A 24,811-nucleotide genomic window follows, 5' to 3' on the forward strand; every position below is an offset into this window, starting at 1 on the left:
AACACGGTGAAACCCCGTCTCCACTAAAAACTACAAAAAACTAGCCAGGCGACGTGGCGGCGCCTGTAGTCCAAGCTACTCGGGAGGCTGAGGCAGGAGAATGGCATGAACCCGGGAGGCGGAGCTTGCAGTGAGCTGAGATCCGGCCACAGCACTCCAGCCTGGGTGACAGAGCAAGACTCCCTCTCAAAAAAAAAAAAAAAAAAAAAAGTGGAGTTGGGGTTGGGCACGGTGGCTGACACCTGTAATTCCAGCACTCTGGGGGCTAAGTGGGGAGGATCACTTAAGGCCTAGAGTTCCAGACCGGCTTAGGCAACACAGAGACCCTGTCTCTACAAAAAAGTTTAAAAATTAGCCAGGTGTGGTGCATGCATATAGTCTTAGCTACAAGGTGGAGGGTGGTTTGAGTGGGGAGGATAGCTTGAGCCAGGAGTTTGAGGATGGAATGAGCTATGATTGTGCCGCCTACTCCAACCTGGGCAACAGAGCGAGACTCTATCACTAAAAAATACTTATAATAATTTTTGCCGGCGGAGCAAGATGGCGGATTAGGAACAGTTCCAGTCTCCAAATCCCAGCGCGAGCGACACAGAAGACCGGTGATTTCTGCATTTTCAACTGAGGTACTGGGGTCATCTCACTAGGGAGTGACAGACAATCGGTGCTGGTCAGCTGCTGCAGCCTGACCAGCGAGAGCTGAAGCAGGGCGAAGCATCGCCTCACCTGCAAGCGCAAGAGGGAAGGGAATCCGTTTTCCTAGCCAGGGGAACTGAGACACACAACACCTGGAAAATCGGGTAACTCCCACCCCAATAGTGCGCTTTCAGCAATCAGGCACACCAGGAGAATATATCCCACACCTGGCCGGGAGGGTCCCACGCCCATGGAGCCTCCCTCACTGCTAACTCAGCAGTCTGCGGCGATCTATCCGCAAGGCAGCAGCGAGGCTGGGGGAGGGGCGCCCGCCATTGCTGAGGCTTAAGTAGGTAAACAAAGCCGCTGGGAAGCTCGAACTGGGTGGAGCTCACAGCAGCTCAAGGAAGCCTGCCTGTCTCTGTAGACTCCACCTCTGGGGACAGCCCACAGCTGAAGTCCAATAGGGGAAACAGCGGGGGCCTGTGCAGACGCCAACAACTCTGTCTGATAGCTTTGGAGAGAGCCGTGGATCTCCCAACGCGGAGGTTGAGATCCGAGAATGGACAGACTGCCTGCTCAGGTGGATCCCTGACCCCTGAGTAGCCTAGCTGGGAGACATCCCCCACTAGGGGCAGTCTGACACCCCACACCTCACAGGGTGGAGTCACCCCTGAGAGGAAACTTCCAAAGGAAGAATCAGACAGGAACACTCGCTGTTCAGCAATATTCTATCTTCGGCAACCTCTGCTGCTGACACCCAGGCAAACAGGGTCTGGAGTGGACCTCAAGCAATCTCCAACAGACCAACAGATAGTCCTCTGACTGTCAGACGGAAAACTATCAAACAGGAAGGACACCTATACCAAAAACCCATCAGTATGTCACCATCATCAAAGACCAGAGACAGATAAAACCACAAAGATGGGGAAGAAGCAGGGCAGAAAAGCTGGAAATTCAAAAAATAAGAGCGCATCTCCTCCTGCAAAGGAGTGCAGCCCATCGCCAGCAACGGATCAAAGCTGGTCAGAGAATGACTTTAACGAGATGAGAGAAGAAGGCTTCAGTCCATCAAACTTCTCAGAGCTAAAGGAGGAATTACGTACCCAGCGCAAAGAAACTAAAAATCTTGAAAAAAGAGTGGAAGAATTGACAGCTAGACTAATTAATGCAGAGAAGATCATAAACGAAATGACAGAGATGAAAACCATGACACGAGAAATACGTGACAAATGCACAAGCTTCAGTAACCAACTCGATCAACTGGAAGAAAGAGTATCAGCGATTGAGGATCAAATGAATGAAATGAAGCGAGAAGAGAAACCAAAAGAAAAAAGAAGAAAAAGAAATGAACAAAGCCTGCAAGAAGTATGGGATTATGTAAAAAGACCAAATCTACGTCTGATTGGGGTGCCTGAAAGTGAGGGGGAAAATGGAACCAAGTGGGAAAACACTCTTCAGGATATCATCCAGGAGAACTTCCCCAACCTAGTAGGGCAGGCCAACATTCAAATTCAGGAAATACAGAGAACACCACAAAGATACTCCTCCAGAAGAGCAACTCCAAGACACATAATTGCCAGATTCACCAAAGTTGAAATGAAGGAAAAAATCTTAAGGGCAGCCAGAGAGAAAGGTCGGGTTACCCACAAAGGGAAGCCCATCAGACTAACAGCAGATCTCTCGGCAGAAACTCTACAAGCCAGAAGAGAGTGGGGGCCAATATTCAACATTCTTAAAGAAAAGAATTTTCAACCCAGAATTTCATATCCAGCCAAACTAAGTTCATCAGTGAAGGAGAAATAAAATCCTTTACAGATAAGCAAATGCTTAGAGATTTTGTCACCACCAGGCCTGCCTACAAGAGACCCTGAAGGAAGCCCTAAACATGGAAAGGAACAACGGTACCGGCCATTGCAAAAACATGCCAAAATGGAAAGACCATCGAGGCTAGGAAGAAACTGCATCAACTAACCAGCAAAATAACCAGTTAATATCATAATGACAGGATCAAGTTCACACATAACAATATTAACCTTAAATGTAAATGGACTAAATGCTCCAATTAAAAGACACAGACTGGCAAACTGGATCAAGAGTCAAGACCCATCAGTCTGCTGTATTCAGGAGACCCATCTCACATGCAGAGACATACATAGGCTCAAAATAAAGGGATGGAGGAAGATCTACCAAGCAAATGGAGAACAAAAAAAAGCAGGGGTTGCAATCCTAGTCTCTGATAAAACAGACTTTCAACCATCAAAGATCAAAAGAGACAAGAAGGCCATTACATAATGGTAAAGGGATCAATTCAACAGGAAGAGCTAACTCTCCTAAATATATATGCACCCAATACAGGAGCACCCAGATTCATAAAGCAAGTCCTTAGAGACCTACAAAGAGACTTAGACTCCCATACAATAATAATGGGAGACTTCAACACTCCACTGTCAACATTAGACAGATCAACGAGACAGAAAGTTAACAAGGATATCTAGGAATTGAACTCATCTCTGCACCAAGCGGACCTAATAGACATCTAGAGAACTCTCCACCCCAAATCAACAGAATATACATTCTTCTCAGCACCACATCGCACTTATTCCAAAATTGACCACATAATTGGAAGTAAAGCACTCCTCGGGAAATGTACAAGAACAGAAATTATAACAAACTGTCTCTCAGACCACAGTGCAATCAAACTAGAACTCAGGACTAAGAAACTCAATCAAAACCACTCAACTACATGGAAACTGAACAACCTGCTCCTGAATCACTACTGGGTACATAACGAAATGAAAGCAGAAATAAAGATGTTCTTTGAAACCAATGAGAACAAAGAGACAACATACCAGAATCTCTGGGACACATTTAAAGCAGTGTGTAGAGGGAAATTTATAGCACTAAATGCCCACAAGAGAAAGCAGGAAAGATCTAAAATTGACACTCTAACATCACAATTAAAAGAACTAGAGAGGCAAGAGCAAACACATTCAAAAGCTAGCAGAAGGCAAGAAATAACTAAGATCAGAGCAGAACTGAAGGAGATAGAGACACAAAAAACCTCCAAAAAATCAATGAATCCAGGAGTGGTTTTTTGAAAAGATCAACAAAATTGACAGACTGCTAGCAAGACTAATAAAGAAGAAAAGAGAGAGGAATCAAATAGACGCAATAAAAAATGATAAAGGGGATATCACCACTGACCCCACGGAAATACAAACAACCATCAGAGAATACTATAAATGCCTCTATGCAAATCAACTAGAAAATCTAGAAGAAATGGATAATTCCTGGACACTTACACTCTCCCAAGACTGAAAAGGAAGAAGTTGAATCCCTGAATAGACCAATAGCAGGCTCTGAAATTGAGGCAACAATTAATAGCCTACCCACCAAAAAAAGTCCAGGACCAGATGGATTCACAGCTGAATTCTACCAGAGGTACAAGGAGGAGCTGGTACCATTCCTTCTGAAACTATTCCAATCAATAGAAAAAGAGGGAATCCTCCCTAACTCTTTTTATGAGGCCAACATCATCCTGATACCAAAGCCTGGCAGAGACACAACAAAAAAAGAGAATTTTAGACCAATATCCCTGATGAACATCGATGCATAAATCTCAATAAAATACTGGCAAACCGGATTCAGCAGCACATCAAAAAGCTTATCCACCATGATCAAGTGGGCTTCATCCCTGGGATGCAAGGCTGGTTCAACATTCGCAAATCAATAAACGTAATCCAGCATATAAACAGAACCAAAGACAAGAACCACATGATTATCTCAATAGATGCAGAAAAGGCTTTTGACAAAATTCAACAGCCCTTTATGCTAAAAACGCTCAATAAATTCGGTATTGATGGAACGTACCTCAAAATAATAAGAGCTATTTATGACAAACTCACAGCTAATATCATACTGAATGGGCAAAAACTGGAAAAATTCCTTTGAAAACTGGCACAAGACAGGGATGCCCTCTCTCACCACTCCTATTCAACATAGTGTGGAAGTTCTGGCTAGGGCAATCAGGCAAGAGAAAGAAAGCAAGGGTATCCAGTTAGGAAAAGAAGAAGTCAAATTGTCCCTGTTTGCAGATGACATGATTGTATATTTAGAAAACCCCATTGTCTCAGCCCAAAATCTCCTTAAGCTGATAAGCAACTTCAGCAAAGTCTCAGGATACAAAATTAATGTGCAAAAATCACAAGCATTCTTATACACCAGTAACAGACAAGCAGAGAGCCAAATCAGGAATGAACTTCCATTCACAATTGCTTCAAAGAGAATAAAATACCTAGGAATCCAGCTTACAAGGGATGTCAAGGACCTCTTCAAGGAGAACTACAAACCACTGCTCAGTGAAATCAAAGAGGACACAAACAAATGGAAGAACATACCATGCTCATGGATAGGAAGAATCAATATCGTGAAAATGGCCATACTGCCAAGGTGATTTATAGATTCAATGCCATCCCCATCAAGCTACCAATGACTTTCTTCACAGAATTGGAAAAAACGGCTTTCAAGTTCATATGGAACCAAAAAAGAGCCCGCATTGCCAAGACAATCCTAAGTCAAAAGGACAAAGCTGGAGGCGTCACGCTACCTGACTTCAAACTATACTACAAGGCTACAGTAACCAAAACAGCATGGTACTGGTACCACAACAGAGATATAGACCAATGGAACAGAACAGAGTCCTCAGAAATAATACCACACACCTACAGCCATCTGATCTTTGACAAACCTGAGAGAAACAAGAAATGGGGAAAGGATTCCCTATTTAATAAATGGTGCTGGGAAAATTGGCTAGCCATAAGTAGAAAGCTGAAACTGGATCCTTCCTTACCCCTTATACGAAGATTAATTCAAGATGGATTAGAGACTTAAATGTTAGACCTAATACCATAAAAACCTAGAAGAAAATCTAGGTAGTACCATTCAGGACATAGGCATGGGCAAGGACTTCATGTCTAAAACACCAAAAGCAATGGCAGCAAAAGCCAAAATTGACAAATGGGATCTCATTAAACTAAAGAGCTTTTGCACAGCAAAAGAAACTACCATCAGAGTGAACAGGCAACCTACACAATGGGAGAAAATTTTTGCAACCTACTCATCTGACAAAGGGCTAAATCCAGAATCTACAAAGAACTCAAACAAATATACAAGAAAAAAACAAACAACCCATCAAAAAGTGGGCAAAGGATATGAACAGACATTTCTCAAAAGAAGACATCCATACAGCCAACAGACACATGAAAAAATGCTCATAATCACTCGCCATCAGAGAAATGCAAATCAAAACCACAATCAGATACCATCTCACACCAGTCAGAATGGCAATCATTAAGAAGCCAGGAAACACAGGTGTGGAGAGGATGTGGAGAAATAGGAACACTTTTACACTGTTGGTGGGATTGTAAAGTAGTTCAACCATTATGGAAAACAGTATGGCGATTCCTCAAGGATCTAGAACTAGATGTACCTATGACCCAGCCATCCACTATTGGGTATATACCCAAAGGATTATAAATTACTCTACTACAAAGACACATGCACACGTATGTTTATTGCGGCACTATCACAATAGCAAAGACTTGGAATCAACCCCAATGTCCATCTGTGACAGACTGGATTAAGAAAATGTGGCATATATACACCATGGAATACTATGCAGCCATCAAAAAGGATGAGTTTGCGTCCTTTGTAGGGACATGGATGCAGCTGGAAACCATCATTCTTAGCAAACTATCACAAGAAGAGAAAACCAAACACCGCATGTTCTCACTCATAGGTGGAAACTGAACAATGACATCACTTGGACTCGGGAAGGGGAACATCACACACGGGGGCCTATCATGGGGAGGGGGGAGGAGGGAGGGATTGCATTGGGGAGTTATACATGATATAAATGATTGATGGGTGCTGACGAGTTGATGGGTGCAGCACACCAACATGGCATAAGTATACATATGTAACAAACCTGCACGTTATGCACATGTACCCTAGAACTTAAAGTATAATTAAAAAAAAAAAATTAAAAAAAAAAATAATAATATATTTTTTTTTTATTTTAAAAAAATGAATTGGGTGGGGCTTGCCATAGTGAAAGGGTCTACTGAGTTTCCATTATACTAATCATTATGGAATTTCTAACTACTTAGTTCAAAGAAAAAAGTCCACAAAATTTCAGAGTGGAAAAGTTTTTCATACAAAGGATCGTAAGTCAGAATAGCAGGAACTTTTCAAGAACAACTATTGAAAGTAGAAGGCTTCAAAATTCTGAGGGCAGATAATTTCCACCTTTAAATTATATACTTAGTCAAGCTATCAACTGAAAACCAGAGAAAAATACAAGCATTGTCAGACCCGCAAGTTTCAAAAAAAATTACCTGCCTTTAACCCTTTCTACATAAGACACTGCAAAATGTGCTCCACCAAAATAAAAGAGTAAACCAACAAAAAATAAGACATAAATGTAGGGCTCCTATACAAGAGAGGCAAAAGGAATCCTCAGAATGGTGGTGAAAAGGAATCCCTTGCTCGGCCAAGGTCTAAAGACCAACCTGGGCAGGGTGGAGATCAGAAGGCTATGGGAGGAATCTGCCCCAAAGGATGAATTTGACAGGATTCCATGCATGATTGATTACATTGAGAGGAGATTTACAATTGGGTAAAAGTGTGAGGTTGAATTATTCATAACTATATGAAAAACTAATAAAATCAGTATCTGCTGTATAGTCTCCAGAGGAAAAGTAATCAAACTATATTATATAGCTCATCTGTGGAAAAGTATTACATAGTTATAATAAACACTGCATATTGATCTTACCAAAATTATAACACAATACAATTGAGGGAATGGGGTTGGGAAAGTTTGTGAGAGAAGGGAAGGGGGCTGGAGTAGGTGAAAAAGAGCTAAATACTTCTGCACCAATATATAATGTCTAAAACCGAAAAACAGATAAATTATAATTTAAGTATGTTAACTAGAGATATAGAGGTAATTACTAAAAGAATCAGCTACAGTTAAAAGTCCTGGCCTCTGGGGAACAGAGAACACAAAAGGAGATGCAGCTGGTTTTCATAACAAACCTGCAACATTATTTAATTTTCAAGTTATGTAAACATTCTAACTACGCAAAACTTTGACAAAAATAAAAACTTTTTTTTTTTTTTTGCCCTTAAAAAAGGCGGGGAGCTCATGGCATGAACACATATAAACATAAGAATCACTGTTCTGGCACCTACTATACGCCAGGCACGTGCTAGATGCAGATTAAAAAAACAAAAAACAGAAAATGTCCCTTTTTAGGAAGCTTATATTCCACAATGAAAACTAAATATAAGTACTTTTAAAATAAATGACTCTGCTTGGAGATATGAAGGAAATAAACAAGTTGACATAGCAGAGATTAAGAGATGGAAGCACTTTGGGAGGCCGAGACGGGCGGATCACGAGGTCAGGAGATCGAGACCATCCTGGCTAACACGGTGAAACCCCGTCTCTACTAAAAATACAAAAAACTAGCCGGGCGAGGTGGCAGGCGCCTGTAGTCCTAGCTACTCGGGAGGCTGAGGCAGGAGAATGGCGTAAACCTGGGAGGCGGAGCTTGCAGTGAGCTGAGATCTGGCCACTGCACTCCAGTCCGGGCGACAGAGCGAGACTCCGCCTCAAAAAAAAAAAAGAGATGGAAGTATTTTGGGTAGGGTGGGTCAGTGGAGCCTCCCTGAGGGGTGATATTTGAGACCTGAAGTATGAGAAGGAGTTGCCTATACAGGGCTAAAAAAGACCATGCAAGGAAAAAGAAAAAGCAAGGCAATGGTTCTGAAGCAGAAAGTATCCTGGTGTGCGCCAAAATATGATCAAAGATCAGTGTGACTGCAGGGCGGTGAAGACAGGAGAGGCTGGGGAACAAGTGAGGCTGACCAGGAGGCAGGAGCCATCATACCATGCACTGACAGGTAAACAATGGGATGGCACCACAGCATCACAGAGCATACTTCTGTGGCAGGAGTGGAAACAACAGACCCAGTCATTAGACTAATGGTGAAGCCTAGGAGATGAAGTTGGCCTAAGATGACAGTAGTGGAGACAGAGAAGATATTCAAAATCATTTTCAAGGTAGAAGTACTGGCAGGAGAGGAAGGACAATAGAAGAGAAACCAAGGATGATATGCAGGTTTCTGACTTTGTAAATGGAAGGATGGTGGTACCATTTACTGAGATGGTGAAGACACAGAGTGGAGAGGCAAGATGGGGTAGATGGGACATGGAAGCAAATCAAGAGTTCCTCCCTGAACACGAGATTCCATCCAGGAGTGCTGTCAAGGAGAGAGGAGGGTACGGTGTCTAGAACTCAGAAGAGCTCAGTGTTGGAGATATATAGCTTGGAGAGTCAACAAATTAATGGTATTTAAAGCCCCTGGAATAGATGAGCATGGAGACAGAAGAGGTATTGCTTAAACCACAGCATGAAGAATTCTCAACATTCCCAGGTGGCCAAGTAATGAAAGAAATGCCAGTAAAGGATCAAGAAATGGCCAGTAGCGAAAGGGGAAGGCCAAGTTAGAAGGTAATTTCAAGAAGGCAATAGAAAACTGCTTAAAGCCACTCAGAGATCTAGTAAGATAGAAATGTATCTATTGGAAGCAGCAACACACAGATCTTGAATGACTCTGCCAAAATCAATTTCAGAAGAGTGATGGGAAAAGACACCACACTGTAACAGATTGAAAAAAAATGAGTAATGAAGAGGCCATAGTACATGTAGGCAACATTTCAGAAGTTTCGCTTTAAAAGGAGACAGAGAGGCTGGGAATGGTGGCTCATGCCTGTAATCCCAGCACTTTGGGAGGCCAAGGCAGGTGGATCACAAGGTCAGGAGTTCAAGACCAGCCTGGCCAATGTGGTGAAACTCCGTCTCTACTAAAAATACAAAAATTAGCCAGTCGTGGGGGTGGGCGCCTGTAATCCCAGCTACTCGGGAGGCCGAGGCAGGGAACTGCTTGAACTCAGGAGTCAGAAGCTGCAGTGAGCCGAGATGGCGCCACTGTACCCCAGCGTGGGTGACAGAGCAAGACTCTGTCTCAAAAAAAAAAAAGAAAAAATTAAAAAAATACAATAAAAGGAGACAGAGAAACAGGGTAAGAGATGGAGAGGGATCTAAAGGTCTAGAGAAAGGTGCTTGATTCTTTAGTATTTTTAACACAGGGATTCCAGAGTATTAATTTACTAACTCCTTCAGTTGTACAACTTAACAAGCACCAGATCAGTGTCCTTACAGACACTGTAAGGACACTCTATTGGGATAGAGACAACAAACAAATATACTAATTTCAGGTGGAGATAAATATTTTGAAGACAAAGCAGGTTAAGAGGACACAGAGTAACAGTGACATTTTAGATAGATAAGTCAGGGGTGACAGCTCTGAGTAGGTGACATTCAAGTGAGAACTGAATGAAGTGCAGCAGCACGCATCCTAGATGAGAAAGGAGTTAGGAGGTGAGAGAGGGTGGAGAGGACGATGAGAACAGTGGCCAGGCAAGGGGTGACATGTCAAGGGACAGGTGTGGCTAGAGCACAGTAAGAGACAGGCAGAGCAGGAAGAGAAGAGGATGGAGAGGTAGCAGAGACCTTACAGTACATGGCCAAGAGTCTGGATTTTATAGTTTGTAGAGAAGCCACTACAGACAGTATAAAGGTGTAAAAGAGAAGGATCACTGTGACTGTTCTGTGAACTCAGACCAAGAGGTGCATGAATGGTGGCAGGAAGCGACTACAGGAGTCCTTGCAAAACTTAGTAGTGGCCTGGGCTCAGATTTAGGTGTGGGAGCAGGGGATTATGGGTGCTTGAATTTGAGAATATGAGGTGTCACAGAAAGACAGGAATCAAGGTTGACTTCAGCTTTGGGGCCTCAGTGACTAGGTGGTATCACTGCAGAGGTTAGAACAATGGAGGAAGTATAGGCTCATGAAACAAATCAAGAATTTGGTTTTGGAAATGTTAAGTTCAACTCATCTACTAAACAACTAAGTGAAGAAGTAAAACAGACAGCTGTAAAGCAAGGGAGAGGTAGGGAGTATACATAAGTATGTGGAAGTCATCCACATACAGATGTCATTCAGGACCTTGCAAATAAATGAGATCACCTATGGAGTGGAGACCAGAAAGAGGGTCAGAGCACTAAGCCCTGGGTGCTCCAAAGTTTAGGGGCAAGAAGAGAAGGATCCAGCAGGAGAGACTGGGAAAGAACAAGTGAGCAGTGAGCAGAATTAAGATAAAGTAGCACCACAAAGCCAAATAAAAAAAGAATTTCAGGAAGCAGGGATGGTAAGCTGTGCCCCGTGCTGCTGAGATAAGCATGAGCTCCAAGAGAAATTCTGGGAGCCTCTGTGACTCATGATGAATGAACAATGCTCTGTGATAACATTCCTTACCCATAAGTGTATTGAGACCATTAGTCACCCTCAGTTCATTTAGAACACTATGCCTCTGTTTCCAAGGAAGCCTCACCCCATGGCAAGCCTCCTTCAGGATTCTCCCAGGAAGCAACAGAAGAGATCCCTGTGCCTGTGAAATAGAAATGGCTCTAATGGGGAGGCGTAAATAGGAAGCAGACCAATGCTCACAGCAAATAACCCAATTTGTTGGGGCAGAATAGAACCATTCTATAAATTCCTACATTTTTCTGACTCACAGCATGTGAGAGGAAAATCAACAGCAATAAAGTTAGTATAACTCCCATTCTACTGATGAGGAAACTAGGGCACGAAGAGGTTAAGTGACTTGCCCAAAATCACACAGCTAGTAGGTAGGAAAGCCAAGATTCTCAAACCTAGGAATCAAAGGAAAAGAGCAAATTGTCAACTATTTTGCTTGGCTGCCTTCCCCAAATCAAATGTGTAGTTTCTGGGAGTCAGATCACAAAATTCTATCTGACACTATGACTTCTGATCAAAATTGGCCATCCTTTCTTCCATTTTAAAATATTTAATTGACAAAGATTGAATATATTCAAGGTGTACAACATGATTTGATATACATTGTGTAACAATTACCACAATCAAATTAACACACCACATCACCATTCATACTGCACATTAGATCCCCAGAACTTAGTCATCTTTAACTTAAACTCTCTACCCTTTGACCAACATCTCCCATTTCCCACAACCCCCGGCAATCACTGTTCTTTTTTTTGTTTTGAGACAGAGTCTTGCTCTGTCGCCCAGGCTGAAGTGCAGTGGTGCGACCTTGGCTCACTGCAAGCTCTGCCTTCTGGGTTCACACCATTCTCCTGCCTCAGCCTCCCAAGTAGCTGGGACTACAGGTGCCCGCCACCACGCCCAGGTAATTTTTTTGTATTTTTAGTAGAGACGGGGTTTCACCATGTTAGCCAGGATGGTCTTGATCTCCTGACCTCGTGATCCACCCGCCTCGGCCTCCCAAAGTGCTAGGATTACAGGCGTGAGACACGGCACCCGGCCAATCACTGTTCTACTCTCTGCTTTTATGACTTCTTTAGATTTCACATGTAAGTGAGGTCAAACAGTATTTGTCTTTCTGTGTCTGGCTTATTTCACTTAGCATAACGTCCCCCAGGTTCATCCATGTTGTCACAAATGGCAGGATTTCCTTCTTTTTTATGGCTGAATAACATTCCGCTGTATATATGCACCAAAATTTCTTTATCCATTCATCCATCAATGGATACTTAGGCTGTTTCCATATCTTGGCTATTGTGAATAATGCTGCAATGAATACAAAAGTGTGAATGTCTCTTCAAGATACTAAGATCATTCCCTTTGAGTATATACTCAGAAGTGGGACTGCAGGATTATGTGGTAGTTCTATTTTTGATTTTTTGTTTTTAGAATTGTCATACTGTTTTCCATAATGGCTGTGCAATTTATATTCCCAATGGTTTACAAGGATTCCCTTTTTTCCATACCATTGCCAACACTTTTTCTCATCGACTTATTGGTGTTTATTAAGAACTCTAAGGGAAGCTAAAGCCAGTCCTCTTTCACCAGCATGGTAAACGTTCATAGTTAATAATGTTTCTTCTGGAGAATTCTCTACTTTTATGACATGAGAGGCCACATTCAGTGGAAAAACACAAGGACATCAGACACACTCGGATTTAAATTTTGGCTCCTCTCTCTAGTGAACGAGTAAATGTAAAAATCTGGTGAGAAAAAATCCTTATTTGCAGGGTAGTTATAAAAGTCTGATGACAGGACATAGATGAAAACACTGAAAATGGAGTCTTACATATTTAAAAAGCCCTTTTTTCTCTCCTGCCCCTTCTCTTCCAGAATGCACTGCTGAGCCTCTGAAGTTAGTGTGATAGAAGTTGGTTATTCATTAATAGTTTTTGTTAAACTTTTCACCTACATAGCAGCAAAAAAAAAAAAGAAAAGAAAAAAACTCAAAAAGGTGGTTCTTCAAACCTTCATGTTTTACTGTCACAAAAAATTTGCATCTTTAAACAATAAAAGTTATTTAATATAGAAACGTTTTATATTTACCTCCAACTAAATTGATTTGCTTTTTCTTGAAAGTTTCAGGAATATTTGTTTTAGGAAGATTTTCCATGATATATGGTGACTTGACTTCCACACTGCCACATTACCACTTGCTCTCCAATATGAAGGCTCTTAAAAATAATGCATGAAAGTATGACGACTTAAGATTTCAAAGAGGTTCTTCACATTTCAATTATTATTCTGTCCTGTTTGCACCATCTTAACATCTTGGGGTCTACTTTACAATGTGGCCCAGTTGCAGTTTTAGTTCCAAAAAATTTTAACTGTGTATTTTCCACGCAAAAAAATTATTACTTTCCAGCATTTCAACAGTGAGTTCCTGGCCACTTGTAGGCTAAGCAGATACTAGCTGTGATCTTGCTTTTAGAGAAAAGTCTCTGGAACAGCTATAAGAGTAAATGTAAACAGTATAAATCTGAAAATATTTTTCCAGTAAAAACAGAACACTCGCCAAGGATGATCCTAAGTAAACTGCAATGACAGAAGATAGAGTTTTAAAAAATCATTTGAAAAGACAAAACATATTAATCCAAAGAAGCCAAAGGATTTAATTCAGCTATACTAACAGAATGTGGCTGCTTTAAAATATTACAGATTGGTGCAAAAGTAATTGCGCGTTTTGCTATTAAAAGTAAGGACAATTACTTTTACTTTTGCACCAAATAATCCGTCCTTAAAATGTATATTTATAAAATAGCATCATTTACTTTTGCACCAAATAATAATTCAGTCCTTAAAATGTATTTTTATAAAATAGCATCATTTACTTCAGACAACTTTTTGTTGTTAGGTAATGCCACATACTCCCTTTTGTTATGCTATACACACTTGTATATTATTCGAAGGCCCCTGGATGTTGTACATACTCTGAGTAACATGTAAGGTCACTGAAATCTTGTTTTCATTATTTTGTCATCAAAATATCCTTGCCAAACTTTTTTTGCTAAAACTCTTTCTCCTGGAAGGCAGGGTAGGAAGTCCTTCTTCCTTATAAGATCCTGGCCCACAGTACGGTGAGCCACAGACAGGTAAGAAATAACTTTTGCAGCCGGGCATAGTGGCTCACACCTGTAATCCCCACACTTTGGGAGGCTGAGGCGGGTGGATCACTTGAGGTCAAGAGTTTGAGACCAGCCTGACCAACATAGCGAAACCGCAAAATATAAAAATTAGCAGGTTATGGTAGCATGCACCTGTAATTCCAGCTACTTGGAGGCGGAGGTTGCAGTGAGCTGAGATTGCACCACTGCACTCCAGCATGGGTGATGGAGTGAGACTGTCTCAACCAAAAAAAAAAAAGAAATAACTTTTGTTTTCTGAAGTTGTTTTCTGAAGCATGCATATAGGAATGGATTATTTTCAGCAATCTATGTGGACTGAGGAATAAAAAGTTACAGAACTTCAACAAATAATATCTGAAACCCCACTACTGTTACAGAAATAATAAGAAAGACACAGGCCTGTTCTCCCGGAACTTACAGTCGGAGGGGAAAAGGAAGGAAGGATGCTGTTCAAATACGAAGGAAGGGGATCTTACCCAGGCTGGATGGGAGGTGAGCGTGAGGAGTCAGAAAAGGCCTCCTGGAGGCGGGAACATCACCTGAAGGATGAGGAGGTATCAATAAATACAATAGGCCAACATAAGGGTTGGTGTTAGGCTGTAGACAGAGCAGGAGGCGGCATCAGACCTGCCTCTGTAACAATAAGGACCTGACCTTGTGTAAGCCATTTGACCTTTTTTGCTCTCATTTTCCTTATCTATAATATGGGTTGGCCAGGATGTCAGTTAACCTTAACTCTTGCTGTGTATCAAAATCACCTGAGCGCCTTCTAAAAAGAATGGTCTCTTCCTCTGAAAGGTCATTTCAGGTGATGGGGCATCAGTGTTTCTTTCATGAACTCTCCAGATGATGCTAATCTGCAGCCAGGGCTGAGAACCACTGGATGAGATGAGCTCTCAAGGCCCTGACATCTTAGGTCTGTAGTTCACAACCCCTGGAGCACAATAACATCTTCTGGGAGCTTTTAGAAATCCCGTTGGAGGCTGCATTCCAGATAATTAAACCAGATCTTTGGAGGTGGCCTCAGGCATCCATAATTTTAAAGTTCCCAGACTGATGCCAAGCTACAAGCAAAGTTGACAACCATTTTCCTAGGCCCTCCTAATACTTCAGTTCCCTATTATGGTCAATGAAGGATGGGCAAATTAAAAAGAAAACTACATCGAATTAAAAAGAAAACTAAAAGCCAAAGGCCACCGAAGGATCTTAAATGGAACTGTACCACACATGGATGTGTGCATCATTCATGTTTATGTATGACAGGTGGGAAATGCCCAATCCAAAATGCTCTCAGTTCTAAATTTAAGATTCAATGGAATACTTCTGTAAAACGGCTCCATGGTGTGTTCTCTGCAATACTTAGTTAGAATTTGATTTGCATGGTTGACTGTAATATGAACATTACATTCCCTACCCACGAGGTTACTTAAATCCACTTATTAGGCAATGGTGAACTAAACAAACAGTAATTAGAAACACTCCAGACTACCTTTTAAATCTGTTGCTCAATTATGTTTTTCTTGCACCAAAGCCCATACACACAGCATGTCCACAAGCATCACAAAACCAAAGCCTCAGAAATATTTACACTAATAAGGGCATAAGCTACCTTTAGGCCTTCACACTGGATTCTGCAGGGAAGTAAGGGTTGCTTTAGAAGAAGACTATTCATTACTGTTATTTCTCACATCTGGGTAAATAAAGCACTGCCCGCATGTGGTTGGAAGTCCCAGGTGAAAATGAACTCTCCAGCGGTCTGGAAATGAAGAATACCTCTGATAGACTGTCTCATTTCCTGAAATGAGTCAGAAGTGAAAGTAATTCTTCAGAAAAGAACATCTGCACTATGGCACAGCTGATAAAATAATGCCAGATGATACCTGTGGCTATGAAGTTGGCCCCAGAGAAGAAGGGAGGGTCTGGGAATAGCAACAGAGCCTCTGCATTGCACTTAATCTCAGGGCTGCCGCTGTTAGCTTGGAGGGCCTGCAAATCCAATGAGCGGCCAGGCGTCCTGGTCTCCACCATAAATCTTGATTAGCAGTCAGACTGCTCACATTCCATTAGAGAGCTGGCCCCTCGCCAATGGGTGGAAGCAGCCAGAAAGGATGCATGTGCTGCCCTGAGCACGGAAATAGCAATTCTTACAAGAAAAATTGTTTTCCTTAACTAAAAATAGTCTATACCCGTTAATGATTCAGACAGACCTTTCTTCCTGGGGAGGACTATGACCTAATGCTGCCAAGGAAAGCCCTTTCCCCTCCTATTATGCAGGAAGAAGAGGTATTGGCATGAGGTCAGGTACTGGAGGACAGGAAAGAATGAAATGCCTTTCACAACAACTCTAGTAAAGACCAATAAATAGGAAGGTGAAAAACAAAGACGGTTTTCACCAAGGTCAGAGGCCAGTTCTTCTTCTTAGATAGCTCTTCATTATTCATTTCATCCTGGTTAAGTATATATGTACGTATTTTATTTATTTAACGTTTGAGACAGGGTCTCACCCTGTCACCCAGACTGGAGTGCAGTGGTACAATCTCGGCTCACTACAGCCTCCACGTCTCAGGTCCAAGCAATTCTCCTGCCTCAGCCTCTCGGGTAGCTGGCATTACAGGCATATACCACATCTGGCTCATTTTTGTATTTTTGTAGAGACAGGGTTTCACCATGTTGGCCAGGCTGGTCTTGGACTCCTAACCTCAAGTGATCTGCCTGCCTTGGCCTCCCAAAGTGCTGGGATTACAGGCATGAGCCACTGTGCCCAGACCGGGGTTTTTAAAAGGAATCCAGCACTGCTGTTTGTAATGGAGTGGTGGGGGAACTGGAAACAATCTACATGCCCGTTAATAGATGATCAGGTAAATTGTAGTACGTACACAATGGAATACAATGTAGTTATTTAAAAGTCCAATCTGTGTGCAGATACAGAGATATCTGTACTCTCTCTGACACATTAATACATTAAAAAATGCACCTGGCCTTTGTATAGTAAACATTTGTGTAAATGTTTTTAAGGAAGTTGCCTAAGAATAGGAGAGAGTTGGGAGACGGTATTATTTTTCTTTTATACCCTTCAATATAGTTTTGACTTATCTTTTCATATACCTGTACCCTTCCCCTTTTAAAAATAGGCACTAAGTAAGTGGAGGGCTATTTCTGGTTTCTTCTTTATGCTAGCCTCTTCATACATAATTTAAAACAAGTGTTATTTTATTTTTTTGAGATGGGAGTCTTGCTCTGTTGCCCAGACTGGAGCACAGTGGCATGATCTCGGCTCACTGCAACCTCTGCCTCCCTGGTTCAAGCGATTCTCCTGCCTCACCCTCTCAAGTAGCTGGGATTACAGGTGCCTGCCACCATGCCTGGCTAGTGTTTACATTTTTAGTAGAGATGGAGTTTCACCACACTGGCCAGGCTGGTCTCAAACTCCTGACCTCAAGTGATCGGCCTGCCTTGGCCTCCCAAAGTGCTGGGATTACAGGTGTGAGCCACCATGCCTGGCTAGTAAGTGCTATTTTAAATAGATGTTATGGAATCGTAACTCCCCAAAAATCAGATGTCAAAGCCCTAACCCACAGTATCTCAAAATGTGGATTTGGAAAAGACAGGGTCTTTAAAGAGGTGATTAAGTTGAAAATGAGACTGAGCGTGTGTGCCCTAATCCAATCAGACTGGTGTCATTAAAAGAGGAATAAATTTGGACACGGGAAGATACCGGAGTGCATGCACGCAGGGGAAAGACCATGTGAGGATGCAGAAAAGGTGGTCGTTGGCAAGCCTCAGGAGAAACCAAATGTACTGACACCTTGACCTTGGGCTTCCTAGCCTCCAGAACTGTGAGAAAATAATGTCTGTTGTTTAATGACCCAGTCTAAAGTATTCTGTCATGGCAGCCTCAGCAAACTAATATAACAGATAAACAGATGGATGATTCAATTCAACTAGCACAACATGGACACAGTCAACCATAAGAGTCTTCAACAGGTGAAAAGCCCACTAAGTCCACCATGATGCTGATGGTCTAATCTGCCTTTGAAGACACAGGAGTTGATGGAGCTTCTGACTAAATCATGTTCACCCTGTTAAGTGATTCAAGCCTGGACTTGAATGGGTTTCCCACCTTGTCATTTTTAACAAACTCCATAACTCAAAGAACTAGAGCCTCAGATACATACACACACACATTTGTTTTTTGAGACAGGATCTTGCTCTGTCACCCAGGCTGGAGTGCAGTGGCACAATCTTGACTCACGGCAACCTCCACTTCCTAGGCTTAAGCAATCCTCCTGCCTTAGCCTTTCAAGTAGCTCAAACTACAGATGCATGCTACCCTGCTCAGCTAATTTTTTAACGTTTTTGTAGAAATGAGGTCTCACTATACTACCAGGCTAAGCCTCACATATTTTATTAGTGACTTCTAAAAGCTTGGCTTATAGTCAAAAGGCTGATAACTAATGAAAGGGAAAATGTCACAGTAATATTAATTCAATTTTTTAAAAAAAGACTTGGCACCAGTGTTTAAAACAAGTATGGAAAAACAAATGATATGCCATATTTATGGGCCAACTTAATCTTTTATGCTTTAATACATATGGTCCCAGACCACAATGCAATATATTTTTAAAAGTATGGTAATCCAGGGCTAAAATTTCTTTATGAAACCTTGCAGATTTTTACAAATTTATTAATCTTTTTAAAAACTGGAGTTTAGAAATCAGTGACAAAGAACCACAGACTTTGCCTACAGAATCTTTAGGCTATAAAGGCTTTACCTACAAACCTATAGTCTTTAACTTGCAAACATTTGTAAGTGGGTCAAGATGCAGACACCTGAAAAGATCATGACCCAAAGATAAATATGTGGTACAGTCAGTTCAGGCTACAGACATTCAGAGGAAGGTGGAATCACTTTTGCCTTGAATGGCCGGGGGAAGTTTCACCAACGGTATAGGGTCTAAGTCAATCTGGGATTAGAAATAAAAGTTAAGGAGAAGTGATTTATGTTCAGGTCTGCCTTACTGCTGAGTATATTGTTCTAAAGGTGAGAACTGTGTCCCTAAGATCCTAACAGTGCCTGGCAAAAAAGAGGCATCTGTCAGCTGGGGCAGGGAAACAGGTGAACACACAGCATGCTCATGTTAGGGTAGGTCTATACTGCAGGATTTTTGTGAGGAAGTTGCAGGACATAAGATTTAAAAAAGTTGGAACCAACCTGTAGGTACACTGAGGTTTGGGCTTTATCCTTACACAGTATAGAGTCTACGAAGATGTTTCTGAAGGAGAAAAGCACATGATGGGGCCAGCAGTGTTGTGCAGAATGGACTGGAGGTGGTAGAGAAATGACAAGAATCAGGAAGGCTAACTGGATGATCAGCTGGGTAAAGTCTCAGCTTCCTAATCTGTAAAATGGGCATCATACTACCTCTGTTCATAGGGCTGCTGTGCATATTAAATGGAATAAGGATGGTAAGGTACATAACGAGGTTTGACAGTAAGCACTCAAGACATAATTGCTATTATTATTATTTACTATCATTATTTATTGTTATTATCATTATTTATTATTGTTCCACACTAAGATATAGAAGCAAACGAGCAAGAACAAATGTGAAGTGTGGAGCCAGGGGATGTAGGTCACCTCAGGGTCTCAAGTCCCTTGCACAGAATGGTAAGGTTATCTATCCTTTTGGAAATGGAATGTGCTATATTTATTCCTTAGTTCTCCATAACTTCGTATTTCAATACAGTAGATCCAACACGGAAGGAACAGATGTCTGAAATGATCTTTAAAATTGAGACTACAAAATCAACTTTACGTTGCTTTTATATAAAAGTCACTATACAGACTAATGTCAATCAGTTTTGAAACACAAAATTAATGGATTCAGCTATAAATCCAAGAAAACCATTTTCATAATGAAAATGCCAATGCCTTAATTTAAGAATGGAATTGCCAACATAAAAGACTTACAGTCAATGAGGAATTGCTCCTTTCACTCATAAATGAAAGAGCCTGACAACCCTGAATTGTTTCTGAAACTCTGATTATCAGAAATTGTTGAGAATATAAGCTACAGGATTTTTCCAACTGCACAATTACCACTTGATATTGGAGCTCACAGCTTCAGACCAAATTTGGTGTGCTGGCTTTGTACATTCCTTTCTCTAATTCTTATGATCAGGGACCCAAGGTCTTATATTTAGTGTCATGATACAGCTATGAAGTTCAACTGAAGATAATAGCACTTTGTCTAATACAAAACAATGCTAACTTTTTTTTTGTAAATTTGATCTTAGAAGATTTACTGTACCACAAAATAATTTTTTTTATATTTACATAAATACGTATGTATCCACAATCAAGTTTCACCAACTAACCATTGGTAAAATTAATGTATCAGACGTCTGTGCTATTCTTACTCTCAATATTAATCATCTATTTCAAAACTTTACTCTTTGGTCCATGATAGGTTGCCATTACTACATCATTGGTGGGTGTATTACTTCTTAAAATTAATAAAAGCCAACCCCCCAAAAATTATACAAAGGGACTAAATAAGACAAAACTTATTACTTTTACCAGAGTCAACAGAAACTTTCCAAGAATCAAAGAGGCCAAGATGAAGAGAACAGTCAGCTGTCAAACCAATTAACAGGCCAAGGACAGAGAAGGATAAGGAATGCAACCTTGCCAGCATAATTTCCAGTTGACAGGCATTAGCCAAGACATACACGTATTCAACATTTGAATAACATCTTAAAAGGAAAGAGTAGAGCACAAAATCAGGAATCAGGACGTGGGAAGAAGAAAAAATGCCTTTAAGGAGAGAATAAAGCCTGAAGACAACATGCAGCAGGTAATGGGGCGACCAGCAGCTAAATCAAAAGACATGAGCTGTAACCCTGCTTTACACCTACCAAACTGGTTTCCTAGGTTTCCTTCCTAATGTTCCTTAACTTTTTAAGTCTTAGAATCTTTAGCTGTAGTTTGAACAGGGAAGATGATATGATATCCAAAGGTCTCCTCCAGCTCTGATAATAGACTGGGAGTTTGTTTAGATGATGAACAGATACTTTTAAGTGGGGAAAAAATAGGCTACTTTTATTTCACAGTGACTTCAAGTTCACAAGAATGAAATTTCACGGAAGGAAGCCAAGCTGTCAGCACACACAGTGAACACAGCCCTAAAGCATTTGTCAAATCAAGGCCTCTGAAATGAGTACAAACACCTGGATGGTGTGCATGTTACCTGCCACATAAGCTCAACCTCAGTCACAATCCCTTTGCCTCTGACCCTCCTTGGCTCTTCCCAGTTGGATACACTTACTTCTCAGTCCCCATTCTTCATGTAATCCTGCCAGAAGCAAGTTGTACACACATCTATAAAAAGTTAGGAGAGGTTTACGGTGAAACAGGCAATGGAAATCCTTGGTGCAGCTCCTAACCTTGAGAATAGCACAGTATGTAACAATTACCAGTATTCTAAAAGGACATTTTAGGCCAGGTAGGGTGGATGACAACTGTAATCCCAGCATTTTGGAAGGCCAAGGTGAGAAGAATGCTTGAGGCCAGGAGTTTAAGATCAACCCAGGCAACAAAATGAGAGCCCATCTCTCAAAAAAAAAAAAAAAGGCCAGGCCAGGCCAGGCCAGGCATGATGGTTGTAGTCCCAGATATTCAGGAGGCTGAGGGGAGTGAACCACTTGAGCCCAGGAATTCAAAGTTGCAGTGATCGCACCACTGCACTCCAGCTTGGGTGACAGAGCAAGACCCTGTCTCTCAAAATAAAAATAAAAAGAGAACATCTTGTACTGGCCCCTGTTAGAATGCGTTCCCCAGTAATTTCACTTCTCAAGAACTTCACAAAATAATGTGAAATATAGACAAATATTCATACCTACAAATCTCTCTCAATATTATTTATAACAGCCAAAAAATCTGATGCATGCTAGACCTGCAACAATCAAGTAAAAATTATGCAAATTATACCTCAAGTTAAGTTCCCCTCCTACATGATCCCACAGACCGTGTGCTTGCCCCTCTATGGGACTCAACTTGCCTACTAATTGACCATTTCCTCCAGCAGGTCCTGAAGGACAAACACCACGGTTTGTTCACTACTTTCACCACAAAGTGTAGCTTACAGTAAGCACAAACTAAATATCTGTTGAACGTCTTCTGGAAAACGCATTTAAGTAAATTTTATGTGATAGAATGTTATTCAGCCATTAAATGTGGTTTGTGAAGCCTTCTTAAACATAGGGAGTGCTGATGATGAAAAGCTCTGGAAATGGATAGTGGTGGTGATTGCACAACACTGAATATACTTAATGCCATTGAATTGTACACTTAAAAATGGTTAAAATGCTTAAGTTTATGTTATGTATACTTTACTCCAATAAAGGAGATAAACAGAGAGTGCTCATGAGGCAAGTTAAGTGAAAAGGCAGGATACCACATGTCTAAACCATATAAAACCACATTTGCATTTCTTTAAAAGGTGGGAAAGCAGCATACTAAAATATTCATGGTGGTTTATCTTTGAGGGGTAGTGTTGCGGTGATTTTTGGTTTATTTGCAATTTTCTGTATTTTCCAAAATTTCTACAATGGCTCACATATAATATGTATAATCAGAAAAAGACATCAAGCAGCAGAAGCTAGGGATAGAAAGGTTTCCTTATCAGCAGGTTAAACCTTGCTATGATCCTTGATGTATTATACTTGTATAGTGCATATCATCTGTGCTTGCCTTCACAAAACATGCCATTTAAGTGAAAATTGTACCTTTTAAAATTGAAATGTATTATTTAGCTTTTGCTCTGCCAGAAAGTATGCCTTTCAGATGTGACGTACCGTAAGTATGCTTTGCCCAGGCTGAGAAGCAGCAACTGATGGTTGTTTTAGACATACAAGTGACCAATTGGATCAAATGCACAGTTGTGCTCAGAGGTGAAAGACTTTCAGAACCTGTGATGAGCCAGTCTGCAACACCTCAGAGACAGACATCCAAATGGCCTCAATAACACTAAACTTGACACAGTTACAAACAAATGAAAAGCAAGTCCTTTGGAGTTACACAAACTCAGGACTGAAGTAACAGAGCCAGGACTACCACTTATCATGCATACCACTGTGAGTGTTCCTGGCCTCAGTTGTCCCACAAATAAATGGGGATAAAAACGCTTCCCTCTTGGTTAAACAAGATGATGTTTGCAAATCAGAGCTGGAGGAAACCCTGAGCATGCTAATAGCAGTTGTCCAACCAATATCATTAACTTCCTTCCTTTCCCCTCTTTAGATCAAGTGTCCAATCCAGGATAGCAAGTGAAATGCTAAAAATGGCCCTCTAGGTATTTAATTCTCTTTGAAGCTATTGTGAATGGGAGTTCATCCATGATTTGGCTCTCTGTTTGTCTGTTACTGGTGTATAAGAATGCTTGTGATTTTTGCACACTGATTTTGTATCCTGAGACTTTGCTGAAGTTGCTTATCAGCTTATTGGAAAAAACTGCTCTAAAGTTCATATGGAACCAAAAAAAAGCCCGCATTGCCAAGACAATCCTAAGCCAAAAGAACAAAGCTGGAGGCATCACGCTATCTGACTTCAAACTATACTACAAGGCTACAGTAAGCAAAACAGCATGGTACTGGCACCAAAACAGAGATATAGACCAATGGAACAGAACAGAGCCCTCAGAAATAATACCACACATCTACAGCCATCTGATCTTTGACAAACCTGACAAAAACAAGAAATGGGGAAAGGATTTCCTATTTAATAAATGGTGCTGGGAAAATTGGCTAGCCATAAGTAGAAAGCTGAAACTGGATCCTTTCCTTACTCCTCATATGAAAATTAATTCAAGATGGATTAGAGACTTAAATGTTAGACCTAAAACCATAAAAACCCTAGAAGAAAACCCAGGTAGTACCATTCAGGACATAGGCATGGGCAAGGACTTCATGTCTAAAACACCATAAGCAATGGCAACAAAAGCCAAAATTGACAAATGGGGGAATCTAATTAAACTAAAGAGCTTCTGCATAGCAAAAGAAACTACCATCAGAGTGAACAGGCAACCTACAGAATGGGAGAAAATTTTTGCAATCTACTCATCTGACAAAGGGCTAATATCCAGAATCTACAAAGAACTCAAACAAATTTACAAGAAAAAAACAACCCCATCAAAAAGTGGACAAAGGATATGAACAGACACTTCTCAAAAGAAGACATTCATACAGCCAACAGACACATGAAAAAATTGTGGGGAAAAGAAAGAGAGATCAGCCTGTTATTGTGTCTATATAGAAAGAAGTAGACATAAGAGACTCCATTTTGTTCTGTATTTGAGATGCTGTTAATCTGTGACCCTACCCCCAACCTTGTCCTTGCAAGAGACATGTGCTGTGGTGACTCAAGCTTGAATGGATTTTGGTCTGTGCAGGATGTGTCTTTGTTAAACAAGTGCCTGAAGGCAGCCTGCTGGTTAAAAATCCTGTCTCTGGGCAATGGAACATCTCGGCCTATTGTATGCTCTGTTTACTGAGATAGGA

General features: G+C 41.1%; 1 protein-coding gene across 4 annotated transcripts in view; it reads right to left on the minus strand.

Annotated features, from left to right (window-relative positions):
- ANO6 (anoctamin 6) overlaps positions 1-24,811 on the minus strand; it is a 225,571-nt gene that overhangs the window by 153,568 nt on the left and 47,192 nt on the right. Inside the window, exon 1 of one of the 4 annotated variants that reach the window (XM_033222340.1) lies at positions 13,176-13,344. The exons of 2 other annotated variants lie outside the window; for them this stretch is intronic. In XM_033222340.1, the coding sequence (XP_033078231.1) occupies positions 13,176-13,242 (67 nt within the window). In that variant the 5' untranslated portion in view covers positions 13,243-13,344. Of the gene's footprint in view, positions 1-13,175; positions 13,345-14,730; positions 14,794-24,811 lie in introns of those variants that run through there. One more of the 4 variants, XM_033222337.1, reaches the window with a different exon arrangement.

Source organism: Trachypithecus francoisi, unplaced genomic scaffold (genome assembly GCF_009764315.1).
Source record: "Trachypithecus francoisi isolate TF-2019V2 unplaced genomic scaffold, Tfra_2.0 Lachesis_group11, whole genome shotgun sequence".
NCBI lineage: Eukaryota > Metazoa > Chordata > Mammalia > Primates > Cercopithecidae > Trachypithecus > Trachypithecus francoisi.